This window comes from Opisthorchis viverrini (assembly GCF_000715545.1).
Source record: "Opisthorchis viverrini unplaced genomic scaffold opera_v5_207, whole genome shotgun sequence".
Classification (NCBI taxonomy): Eukaryota; Metazoa; Platyhelminthes; class Trematoda; order Opisthorchiida; family Opisthorchiidae; genus Opisthorchis; species Opisthorchis viverrini.
The window spans coordinates 215,339-227,799 of NW_008751864.1; the positions used below are offsets into that span (position 1 = coordinate 215,339).

At 46.8% G+C, this 12,461-nt stretch overlaps 1 protein-coding gene across 1 annotated transcript; it reads left to right on the plus strand.

Annotated features, from left to right (window-relative positions):
- Positions 1 to 10,572: 10,572 nt before the first annotated feature.
- Positions 10,573 to 11,596, plus strand: T265_08224 (hypothetical protein; the record flags this gene model as incomplete). Its single annotated transcript, XM_009173967.1, has 3 exons — positions 10,573 to 10,611; positions 10,654 to 10,882; positions 10,929 to 11,596. The coding sequence occupies 3 exons, from the start codon at positions 10,597 to 10,599 to the stop codon at positions 11,594 to 11,596; spliced, it is 912 nt and encodes a 303-aa protein (XP_009172231.1).
- Positions 11,597 to 12,461: the final 865 nt, after the last annotated feature.

Here is a 12,461-nt window from a genome sequence, read left to right on the forward strand (position 1 = left end):
GGCACAGGGAAGAAGACCGGAGTGTAGCAACAACGCACGTGTATTAACCCGAACCGAAACCGGAAGGAAGGGGGTGTACAAGGTTGGGTCAAGGTCAGTTAGGGGGGTGTACAAGCGGGATACTCTTCCCTGTCCAGGGCCCGTGGTGCCTCGTCCGTGGTACCTGTAATAGGGGAAGAGAGGGAGGGAGAGGCATACATAATGTCATATGACAGGCATACAATCAGGTACAGTCGGGTTTCAAATGCGTTACAGGTAACGTATTCACAGTCGGCGGCATTTATTTACCTGGAGATTTCGTTCACTAAAACAAATCGCCATAGTAAAGAATTTTTAATAATACAGGAGCATTTACATTATACATAGACGTTCTACAATATGAAGTGACAAGTCTGAAAATGCCGTAGATTTCGAGAAATCAATCTCATTGTGCGAATAGCCAGCGGCAATTGGCCATTCGCTGAGTTGTACGAACACACATCGTCGCTCGGTGCTGATTGATGGGTTGGGCGTCCAATCGGCGCGATCCCGTTTCTTGCGGCGTCAACCCCATTCTGATTGGCTGTAGCAGTGGTGGGACATTTAAAATTGCTGGCCGTGCGAATTTGGGTTGGTGACTGGCTCTGCAAGACATTCAATGACAGAGAAAGGTTACCCCATTAGGTTCCAGAGTGCGGTGTCCTAGGCCTCAGTATACCAGGCACTCTCGTTGCCTTCGTTGGTGAATGACCAGACGCGTTCAGCATCACATCGGAGATCCGGACCGCATGAGGACTAGTAATCGTTCAGCTGTAGCACATTTCCGGTGCTGGCCAAACGAAGGAGGAACGAGGGCTGGGATACTGCCAGATTTCCTAAACCTGGACGGAGGAAGTCGAAAGGTAGAGGTCGGGTTCGAACCACGGATCTTCTGGTCAATAAGTTCACGCTCTATAACCACTTGGTCCATCTCGCTCCCTGAGGACTGTAGCAGGAATTCCTCAACCCCCCTAATGGGCCTTTGAGATATTCGCAGCGCGGTCTAGACCGCAAATGTCCGACATTGACTAAGGTGGACGTAGTCACTGTTATATGGTCCTTTTGAGTTAACTCAAAAGGCATGCAGAGGAATTCCTCCGCCGACTATCGAAATCTCCGCGTCACAGATGTTTAGCGTGAGAGACAAGAAATTTATACTACATTGCGCAGTTCAGGACCGATCGGTCGACATGCGACATGTCTCGGGTGCGTTGAACAGCGTTGATGATGGCGTTTTTCCGTACGTCGCAATGACGTATCAGGCGTCGATTGATTTGGAAGCTATGGCTAATGCTCACACTACTGACTGGGAGTGAAGCTATACTGCAATACTTTTTTGAGACCATAAGCCGTCCCTCTAAAAATCTTTAGAGGGATGGTAATCGTGATATATCTACTTCAGGTTCCGGCTGCATTTCGCTACTTAATCTTTGGGACATCACGCGGTCTATCTCATCCCAGTTTACATACTTTAGTCAAGTTGAGCACCTACCTCTTGATATGGCCCAAGTTAAAGAAAGACATTCGAATTTGGGCTCGCGCCTACCTTCATTGCCGACGTCCCAAAGTGTACCGTCATGTCAAAAGCCCCAATGAGACTGTCTGAGTCAACCGAAATACGTGTACATGTACACGTCGATCTATTTGGTTGATTACCGCCATCGAAATGTCCCCTGAAACTATGTATTTGTGTTGTTGCCTCAACGCAAAACGTTTTTCCAGGAGTTTGGAGGCTATCCCACTGCCAGACTCTTCCTCCGTCTCAGCCATTCGGGTCTTTTTCAAAAGTCGGATGGTTGGTTTTGTTTGCTCAGTCACAGTGACTACAAATCGTGGCTCGTACGCGGAATCTGATTTTAACAGCTTATGGATTACCCTAGGCCACAAACAAGTTTGTCAACAGTTTGGTAGGATGCCCTTGCCGGTGATCTAAGACGGCACTCCGTAGACATAGCAATCGTTCGCAGATGGTGGTTTTGTCTCCAGGACGCTAAATGTCGATCTTAACACTTTCTCAAAAAAGTTAATGTATGTGTGCTGCCCTTGCTTCCCAGGTAAGCTAATACCATCTAGAGTGACCGGTTTTGATTACATCTACGTTAATCGCTTGCGTAAGCACGTGTGGCAGCTAACACTGGCATAAGCTAGGTTACGGAAGATTTGTATAAATCCCTGACAACATTCACACAAGTCCCCACGTACTTGTGAAAAAAGACAGCTCTAGACGATCACTGCACCATGCCACATCACCCCTCTTCCCAGACCCACGGCTGTCACCTTGTCATGCTGACTATAGCTGCCAGCACCGAAGCCTGTAGGCTTCCGTACCACGATGGTATTGCGGGACACAGGGGCCGAAACTCGGTTCCTTAAGGTTCATCCAACCCAGAATGGCCAACGCGAAGCAGCTCAACGAAGAACAGGGAGTCTTCATACTGCAACAAATCGTATTACGATGCGGCCTGAAGGTAATGTTGTACTGTCCTTTGTGATGGAGTGTGTGCTTCCTTCAGGAAACCAGCATGTCCATATCTATGGGAGGGACGATGCTGCCTTCCTCCGAGAAGGGACTGGTTAGAAAAAACCTGTCCTAAAAAGCGCACACTCCGATTGCCCAACGGTTGACCGTGACCACCGGCTCGTAATTAAATATGGTCGGTGCTGCTCAAAAGACGTCTTCTGTGCACAACTTCATCAGGATTCAGTCATTTATCCCTCACTACCTGCTATCTCTGGCCAGGTCGGCGCCCTACAGCCATGTGTATCTGCTCCGGAAAGGGTTCTTCAAGGAAACCCTGACAGCCTCTGCTTCGCCATCACAGTGTTTGGAGCAGAGGCTAGGGAAGAATCCTCTAAAAAAATCTTACCTCCAATCGTTTGGAAAAAGTTTGGAACCGACTGAAAAGTCATCGTTTCATAAGAGCTCGATAAAAACTACTACTACTTCTGAAAAGTTCTACTTTCCGTTGCCTTGTGGGTCAGACATTTGAGTCAATGCCTCTAGATGGGCAAATCGGAGGTATAATTCGCCCTTACCGCTCATCATCCACTGACTTCCCACAAGTCACTTACCCAAGTTTTTCATGTTCAGTTAGCTGTTAATCACCTAACCACATGCTTCTGCTCGGTAAAGTGAATAAAAGTAAAACTTTACAAAATCCAAGAGATCTGCTCCACTCGCTGTTTTCAACTTGCTTGCTCTGTGTCAAGCTGGGCAACAGGTAGCTGTTGTTCCTACCTTGTTCTCTCTCGTTCGATATATGTCATGTCTCCGAAACACGCGCAAAAGATCCCAGTTCTGTCATCTCAAGCCACCTCGTGTGAACTCAGATTTCTCACACTTTAGTCTTCGAGTATGTGGTGACTGATGTTGTGGTTCATACTTTCTGCTGCCTGGGAGTTGTGCCTGGCCTCAAGATTGAATGCACCTTACTAGACTGGATTTAAGTAAACCGTCGTTTCTGTGCGGTAAAGTTGCTGGTTCCATCAAGATCAGTGCATATTGGCGTGGTGTTTTTTTGTCAGCATAGAATTCGATAGACGGTGACTATGAGGTTGAGAGACCCCTTCTTCCGATATTTATCACGGTTGCTTTGCATTATCGAGAAATACAGTTATCGTGATTCTAGAAGGTGATATGATTGCGCAGGTCAGCTGACTAATTCCTGGAGTAGCCCAGAACGGCGACCAAATCGGGGTTGACTCTCAGCACACAGATAATGGGGGTCGGGTGCGAAACATCATTTGTTTCTAGCTAGCACAGACTACCAGCCCGATTTCCCACATCTTATGACTTGCAGGCCACCAGTTGCTTACCAGCCTTGGACTCATTTGGATCATGTAGCAATCAGTTACCAGTAGCGAGCCTCGATACAAAATTCTCGTTCATTTTGGAGAATATCGAGTTTTTTTTGGGATGGGGGAGTGGAAATGGCTCAGTGGTTAGATCCCGAATTTACTGGCCGGAATATCCGTGGTTCGAACCCGACCTCTGTCCATCGACTTCCTCTGTCTAGGCAACCTGGCAGTATCTCAGCCCGCGTACTTCCTTCGGGTGGCACTTTAGCTGGGCACCGAAAGTATATTGCTGCTGAACGACTGATGTACACCACTTGACTCATCACAACGCTATATAGGACGCCTATCCAGTCGATCTCCCACTGGAACACTCTGGTTGACACAAGATCGTTCAGTTCATCGCCTACAGAGCGTCTGCGCAGCTCAACAACGTCGAGTTGGTTTGGCCGAGAAGCATCCAGGACTCGATGGGTATGGTGATATTAGTGTGATTTCGATGACGATTGGAGACAGGTGAATGGAGCTATGCTTGCCACTTTTGAGACCGTCTGCCTGAGGCCGCTTGCAGTTCTCAATGAGCTGTGCATCTCATCACAATCAGCAGTTCTGAAGAAACCCAATATAATGGCGCACAAATCCATCAAACGTCGGACAATAGAGATCCTAAGACTTGACAGAGGGTGCTGGTGGATTGCAAATGCCTGGAAAATGAAAAAAAGGTTTTACAACATGAAACACCTTGTTTTGGCTAACCCTACCAACCGCTTCGAGGAGTGCTGGCGCCAGTGGAGCTATCTTCGAAGAAGACCAGACCCCAGTTCCTCCCCAGTAGCGTCATTTTGAATGATGGGCCTAAGACTTCGAAGGACAGTTCTGCTAGCCCCTATCAACCTCTGGAAGAACCAAATGAATCAGAATGGGGAATGGATACCAGTACGCCGTCGACAGTCGGCGTGCACTTTCACCGCTTCAGCGCAAAAGAGCACCCGATCCACGTGATGTGTATCCGACACTCTTCGAAAAAAGTTGGGTTAGTCGTCGTTAACGTGCATATGAGAATCCAGTTGGATTTCTCCCTCACCCGGCTTGCATCGACCACATCTTCACTGTGCAAACAGTATTGGAACTACATCCCTCCACCTGACGACAAACAATCGTATTTCCCGACATCACTTCTGCTTTTAACTCCGCTGGTCGTTAGAAACTGACATTATCTGGCGATGAAGGGTGTCCCTTCTAAATTTCTGTCCCTTATAAAGGCCCGCTGTGTCTTCCAGTGGACGTGAGTGTGTCTACAGCCAATCCTCTCCCGAATTCACCACATCCAGCGGTGTGAGACAATAATGTCCTCCGTCGCCATCTTTCTTCAACTTCCTGATCAATGTACTCATCGAGTCTCCCTTACCTGTCTCTAACACCTCGGGTATCGAAATCACGGACATTGAGTACGCCGACGAGGCTTGGGGTAGCTCAGTAGTTAAGGTGTCAGCTTACGGATCGGAAGGTCAGTGGTTCGAACCCGACCTCTGCCTCTCGAATCCCCCTGTCTAGCCCTGGACAACCTGGCGGTATCCCACCCCTCATGACTCCTTCCGTTGGCATGGCAGCTAGGCACCGAAAAGTTGATGCAGCTGAACGATTATTTATTTATCTCTTCGCTATCCCGACTGTACACCTCTGGTGATGCAGGGGCTTTTGCAGCTGGACATGCTTGAATAGGTATTGTATTGACCGATTGATCGAAAGCGCATATACTTGATTGGATACCCGTTGATATTCGCCTGTGTGTGGTTCGTTTGGTAACGTGTGATAGAATTTAGAGAAAATGAGGTTCACGGTACCCTTTTTATTGTGTCTGCTTATGCTTCAATAGATTGTAGCTCTGAATCTGCGAAAGAGAGTTATCTATGATCTACGTGCTCTTTTATAGCTAACTAAAAGCTCAGATGTAATTGTGGTAGCTGGTGACGTGAACGCCCAGGTAGGTAGACGAAGCGCTATTGAGACCCGATTGGGGGTCGTCGTCTCGGTTTGGACACGAGACACATGGGCGATGGGGATCACCTGCTTCAGATGTGTGCCGATCACAGACTGTTCCTTTTCAGTACCTATTTACGGAACAGCGATAATCGCTTGGCAGCGTGGTGCCCACCAACGAACCAGTCCCGAATCCAAATGGACCGCATCACTGTCAGTTACCTGTGACGAGGGTCGACCACTGCCTGCCGGTCCTTCTGGAACACTATCGTGGACTCCGACCATGTACTTTTCCGCTGCCGTTTTTCATATGTTTTTCAGATCTCCGTAACTTCATACAAACATTTTATCTCTGATAGGAGCATCTGCTTGTTGGAGGCTCGGCGACAGATTCCCCCTGGCCGCCACCACAACTCCACCCGATGCATCATCCGAAACCAGTTGAACCTGAGTGTCCGTACAGATTGCTGAGTTTGGTGGACCCGAAAGGCAAAAAAGGAAGATGCGAAAACTGCTGGAAGTAATAAATATAAAATAATGACTAATCGTTCAGCTGTAACACCCTCTCGATGCCTAGCTGCCGTGCCAAATGAAGAGAGCAAGAGGGTTGGGACACTGCCAAATTGCTCAAGCCTAGACAGGAGAAGTCGAGAGGCAGAGGTCGGGTTCGAACCACGGACATTCTGGCAAGTAAATTCGCGCTCTAATAACTGAGCCATCTCGCCAATACGACTTGTGTATTAACTGAGTGATCGATCGGCGAACCAGCTGAAGGCGTGCTTGACTTTAATTGTGTTTAGATGCAAACGGTCGAAGTACTGCAAGTTAGTGTTAGTTTGGGGTCCCACAGTATAACGAAACCTGTCGGTAACCAACCTATCTACTCTATACCAACACGTAGACATCAGCGAGTTACATCGAGCTACTCTTCCATTCATAATCAATTCCTTTTCCACCCTGCTATATACTAGTAATGATACTACTGTTACTCACCCGGTCACTGGTTTAGTCGCCTATCTCCCCATTCTCATGGCCCAGAACTAGACATCAATCAGAAAACATTATGGCAAATTATGTAGGGGATTTGCGATATTTTTTGAAAGTTGAAGAAGTTGGGGGTTTTCCTTGTGTAAAGCAACTAACGCTGGTGCCCATTGTCACGCCTTCATGATTACACCGGTTGGTGATTCGCAGCAAACGTCTTACTTTCGCCCGCCAGTCTTATTCCGTCGGGTTTACTGCATCGGTGACTTGTACGCATCGTCACATTTCTGGCGTAAACCGCTTGCGATTTGCCTACTGTGCACACACACCCAGCGGATCGCATTGTTGATCAGTTGACACGTTTGGATCACCAGCCAATCAGTTAGCAGTCTACTGTCATATCCTTGTCTTTGACAACATCTGTTCAACTCGAGCGAACATCTGAGTTTGGACTGTAGGTTTCTGTCGTTAAAGTATGCTCCTATGCTTTGAAACATCATCGTCTCGCGGGGTCAAATGGGCTTCCACCAGCATTATTCAAAGTGTGTGGTGGGGTTCTGCCGTAACATGACTCAACAATAATTAGGTAAAAAGTACGTTTTCCGGAAAGCTGGGACGAATCAATCTCGTTATCCAAAGGGCTACTCGAAGTGTCCGTCCCAGTCCTACTGACGTAAATTTTGCCTCAGCTTGCAAACCTTTGACCACCGGTACATCTGTTGCGTATTAGTTGTAGAGGTGTTTGTTGCTGCAGTACATCTGTGATGAGATAGTCTGTAAGTAAGTACTAGATAACGGGTTGGAATTGCCAGGTCAGCAGATGAAGCCTGTCAGACTAAGCTGAATCGGACATACAACACGTTTGCAAACATTGTATACCTATAGGGGGTTGTTTTCCACTCGAAACCCTTATCAGTGAAAGGCTCCTGGAAGACAAGTTATGACTCGACAACGTGAGATGAAAGCAGCTACTTTACAGCTGAGCGCTTTTCGATGGATTTCACGTCATTCGAAATTCTCTAGATCATCGCAAATAACCGATCCCACTGGCAATCATGCTTTCTTTTTTTAGTCTTGTTTAACTGGAGTCCTGTCATTTTCTTCTGGGCTTGTAATGGGCAAGGTTTGCTCTGTAAGTTTGCTGATATTATCGCGCTCTAGTACCCTTCTCTTCCTTGTCACTCGTCGTCATCAGAGAAGCAACATAAGTGCTGACACTCACGCTTCACTGCTGTACAACCACGAAGTATCTAATTATATTCAGAACACAGTAAACATACGATAAAATAGTGGGTGTTGAATGAGAATTTCGAGTTACCTACACCTCTAAGTGTTCCTTTACACAATTTGGATGAAATATGACAACACGAACACCTCTGACATCGATGAGCCACCATTGCAGGGCGGGATTGTTCACGGGGACCCCATCCTTGAAGGCGTACCGCACTAATGACATTCGAACTCTTTCGCACTCATCTGCCACACCTTTTTATTCACTGTTTACTGAGGGTTCTTCCTCGTTGGTTGTGTGACAGTTAACCACTTAAACCTACTGTTGATGTGCTATTGTCCATGATTTTGGTGTATGGTTGGCGAATAACGTGCCAAATCACCGAAGTAGACGATGGCTGTCATCAGAGCATTGGACGCGGACCACTGTGGACGATTCCTTGGGATCAGTAATGCAAACGTCTAAATTGCAGGTACCAGAAACGCTTTGGTTAATTTTCTCCGGTATACAGCGAGACAGTTCCAATGAGAGACCGTTAGATCCTCATCTTTGTTTCCATTCCGACTTCTCCGAGCCACTGCCCACTTCAACCACAGGAGCTTTCTACAGTTATTATTCACGCGGATCTGAAAGATGGTTAGCCCGAAATATTTGGAGTGAAGTACACTCAGTCAGGCACCGCTCTGTTTCATTCTCAAACTTTTCACTAGATGTTGGGAACCCTTCGACATGCATACATGCCGTGCCTTTGCGGCCGCGCATCAGGATGTCTTATGATGTTCTCATTTCAATGGTCCCACGACTACGAGAAACCAGTGGCTAGACTTCTCTTAATTGACCGCATGCCGGCAATAAATACGTAGAGTTCAATGCAAACATTTGCAAAACTCTGTCTGCCGTCAAGGAGAATTTCAGCTAAATATGTGACCCTGAGAGATAAATTCAGGGTCCCTTATGTCCTGAGTTATGGTTACTAGTCTCATTGCTTGGAACTTACCTTGTCCTCCGTGCTCTTGGTATCTAGCCTATCAAGAAGGTCAGCTTCCTGAAAGCAACCACTGAATGCCCGGAACCTACGGAGACTCTCAGCTCCGCTGGGTGTTGACCAGACAGACAACGCCCCCTCAATATGCAGCGCGTCACAGCCTTGCATCAAACCCAGACAGCGCGAGTCAGCGTTGATCAAGGACAGACAACGCCTCCGCAATATGCAGCACGTCGCTGCCTCGTACTAAAGCCAGACCGCGTGCGTCAGCATTGGACCAAGTTCAGACAGTGTCCTTCCAATAAAAAGCTTGAGGCCGTTGTACTTTTCGCACTCGCATGCACTCGAGCTCTCGCGACCACTTTTTTGGAATATAGCTATTGTGTTCCCTTCCGTGAGTTTTTTCTCTCCGACACTAGGCGCTGGAGCGGGTCAGCAGCAGATACCACAGGCCGGCTAATCAGCAGATATAACATATCCTGTGTCTTCAAAGTGGTCGAAAATATTTCATATATCACGAGCTACTCTCTCTGAAGATTCTCCGGGGTACCATACCAAACGGCTCCAGTGAAGGCGAGGTATTTTACCGACTTGGAAACAACTTACCACATGGAACCGATTTGTTGGCTCAGTTCGTGCGATGGATTTGTGAGTAACTGCATGATATTGCAACCATCCCGCTAAAACCTTTAACCAAGGCGGGGTGGCTCGTCGCGCCACATCGTGTTGGCGAGTTCTGTCCAGAACAAAACGCGAAGCAAACGTATCAAACTGATCACATTCTGTCTTCATAACCTAACCTGGTACAACAGAACCACATTCATCATGAAGGGATTAGTTTTTCTACGTGCTCATGGAATATTCGACCATGTATGTAGTTTGAATTCTACGTTCGTGGACTGGAAAATATGTTTGTTGTGCTAAGGTTCTGTTGGTGAGGTGCGCTGGGTGTCTGATCAATTTAACTTGAGACTGAGCATTTTTTTGGGTCGTCGAGTACGGGAGTGATGTGCTTACATTTGTACGACGTGTCTTTGTTTCCAATAGGCCCTTAAAGTTAGTTTCGTCTTACTGTTTTAGTTGTAAAGATTCAAAAGCTTTCTCTTTACTTTGACACGAAAGCCTCCGTCGAATGACCATTACATCATACACAGCGTAATCATTTCCAAAGCTCCAGAGCGTACTAAGAGGCACCGGAGCTCGTGCGAGGATCGTTGCACTCAAGTTTTTCCGGTTCGTAATTTCCTCACCTCGTTATTTTCAATGAAATATTGCTGAAGTTTACTGGCAGTAAAAACGTTTTCCCAACGAGCACCTTTTACCGCCACTGAAATCGATTAACTCATGGTGCACCTTCCGCAACCGACTTCTGTTTCTTCAGGTTTTACCGCGCAACTTTTCTGAAGAATCTTTGTCCCTTGCTGATAAAATCAAATTGATTGAATTAATGTACTGTTTTCTACTCTCAGTCTTTTAGCCCTTAGGATAATCGGTACCATTGGTGGCAAGCCATGGATAACCAGCAACATCAATAGTCCCTTTAGAATCGGCGACACTTTTATGTCCCTCATTTGGCCCCCTGCGTGGCAGTCCGATTATTCCAATGCATCCCTCAACCGTAAGCTTTATCTCATGTTGAATGAATATCTTCAAATCATAGAAGGCAGTTCAGCGGCCGCTCCTTCTTTCAACCCTGGTCTTTGTTGACCTTGAGACTACGGGACTCCCCTCATCCACGTTCAAACCGGAAATAACGGAATTGTGCATGTTAGCAACAAGTCGCTTTTCCGTAGAACAGTCCGAAGTCACACATATTCGAGTTCAAAACAAGTTGAATCTATGCTTCTATCCGAATCGAACCATGAACGCCGTTGCAGCTAGGGTTTCCGGTAGGTTTTCTTTCAATTCTAAACTGGCTTTTCCTTCTTGTTTTAGGACTGAACAAGACTAATTTATTTCACCAGAAGGATTTCGATTCAACGGCTGTGAAAATGATCCAATTGTTCGTGAAGCGGTTGGACCCGCCGGTCTGTTTTTTGGCTCACAATGGCAATCATTTCGACTTCCCTTTACTTCGCGCCCAGCTGTGTGGAGTTAAAGGGGAAGAGTTCCGTCTTCTGGATTGTGAAGATTCGCCCATTATCTGCGCCGACACGCTCCCTCTGTTTGCTGAATTGAACCACCTACTATTGCCGCGTAATCCGGGGAATGATTCTGGTTTCGATTCCATGGATGATAGAACGGGCCCTGATAATAAGGTATTTCCTTTGTTGCATTCAAGTCCGAAAAAACCTAGTGTCTCCTTCCGTTTGGGTGACGTGTACTCACGCGTCTTTGGCTCTGGTCATGCACACGCACACAGTGCTGAGGGAGACTGCATCGCTATGCTGAAGTTGGTGCACCACCTGGGTCTATCTGCTGTAGATTGGCTTCAAGTCCACTACACAGATTTCAACTCTATCCCGCCAATGTACCGACACCCATTAGCCGATCCACCCAGTGATCCCACTGACTTTCCTTATAAAAGGCGCCTCGGTGATTCAGTATCCTCTTCAGCGTTGAAAGATACGGTGGAAGAATTGAGCAAATTTCGACTGGATTAGTCGTACTTTTGTTTGATGACTTCATAGTTTTCAGTACTTTATCCCATCTCTCTCTCAACTATGCATCAGTTTTTGCCAATCATTTTTACTATGGTTTTCTAGTATGTGCTGCTCTATTTTTCTAACATGTGTCTTGCACTTGTTTGACCTCTATGTCAAAATAATTCTATGACCTGATAGGATGCCTCAAATCTTTCCACACTGGATTCCTTAAAATAAAATGTGCTTTCACTTCACCGTCTACGATCGTTTGGCTCGCAGGGGATAGTCAGCCATTGCTCTGTGAACATACTATTGATCAACTAAAACAGTCGAAAAACGGCTTGTTACTACGTTCACCATCACTCAGTTTCGTGTAGGTTGACTGTCGCTCGAGCATGTTTGGTCTGTGTGACAGTATATGTGATCAAAATAGATTTCCCCTGTTTTGGTAGCCAAAATGGTATTTCCAACAGGTCGCCACTGAAGTAAAGAATCACGTCCTACTGTAACGCATTTGAAACTCGAATGTATAACAGGTCGCCAGTAAAGAATCACGTCCTACTGTAACGCATTTGAAACTCGAATGTATCTGCTTGCCCGTTTCTCATTACATTGCCCCCTCCCGAGTATGAGCACTGTCCTCAGTGCTCAGAAGGAGTGCTTGTAACATTTGAAGGGGGTGGTCCAGGGCCATGTGGAAGAATGGGATGTAGCACGTCACTCATGTTGCCTCCTGAGTTGGCAACCTTAAGGTGGGTTTGTCCAACCACAGGGTGCCGGTCTGCAGAGGTGTTGGCAGTAGCAACGGAAGTCTTGATTTTCACTAGAGTCGAATTCGGCGAGGTGACCGAAACTGCATCTGTTTGATAGACAGCATCTTCTG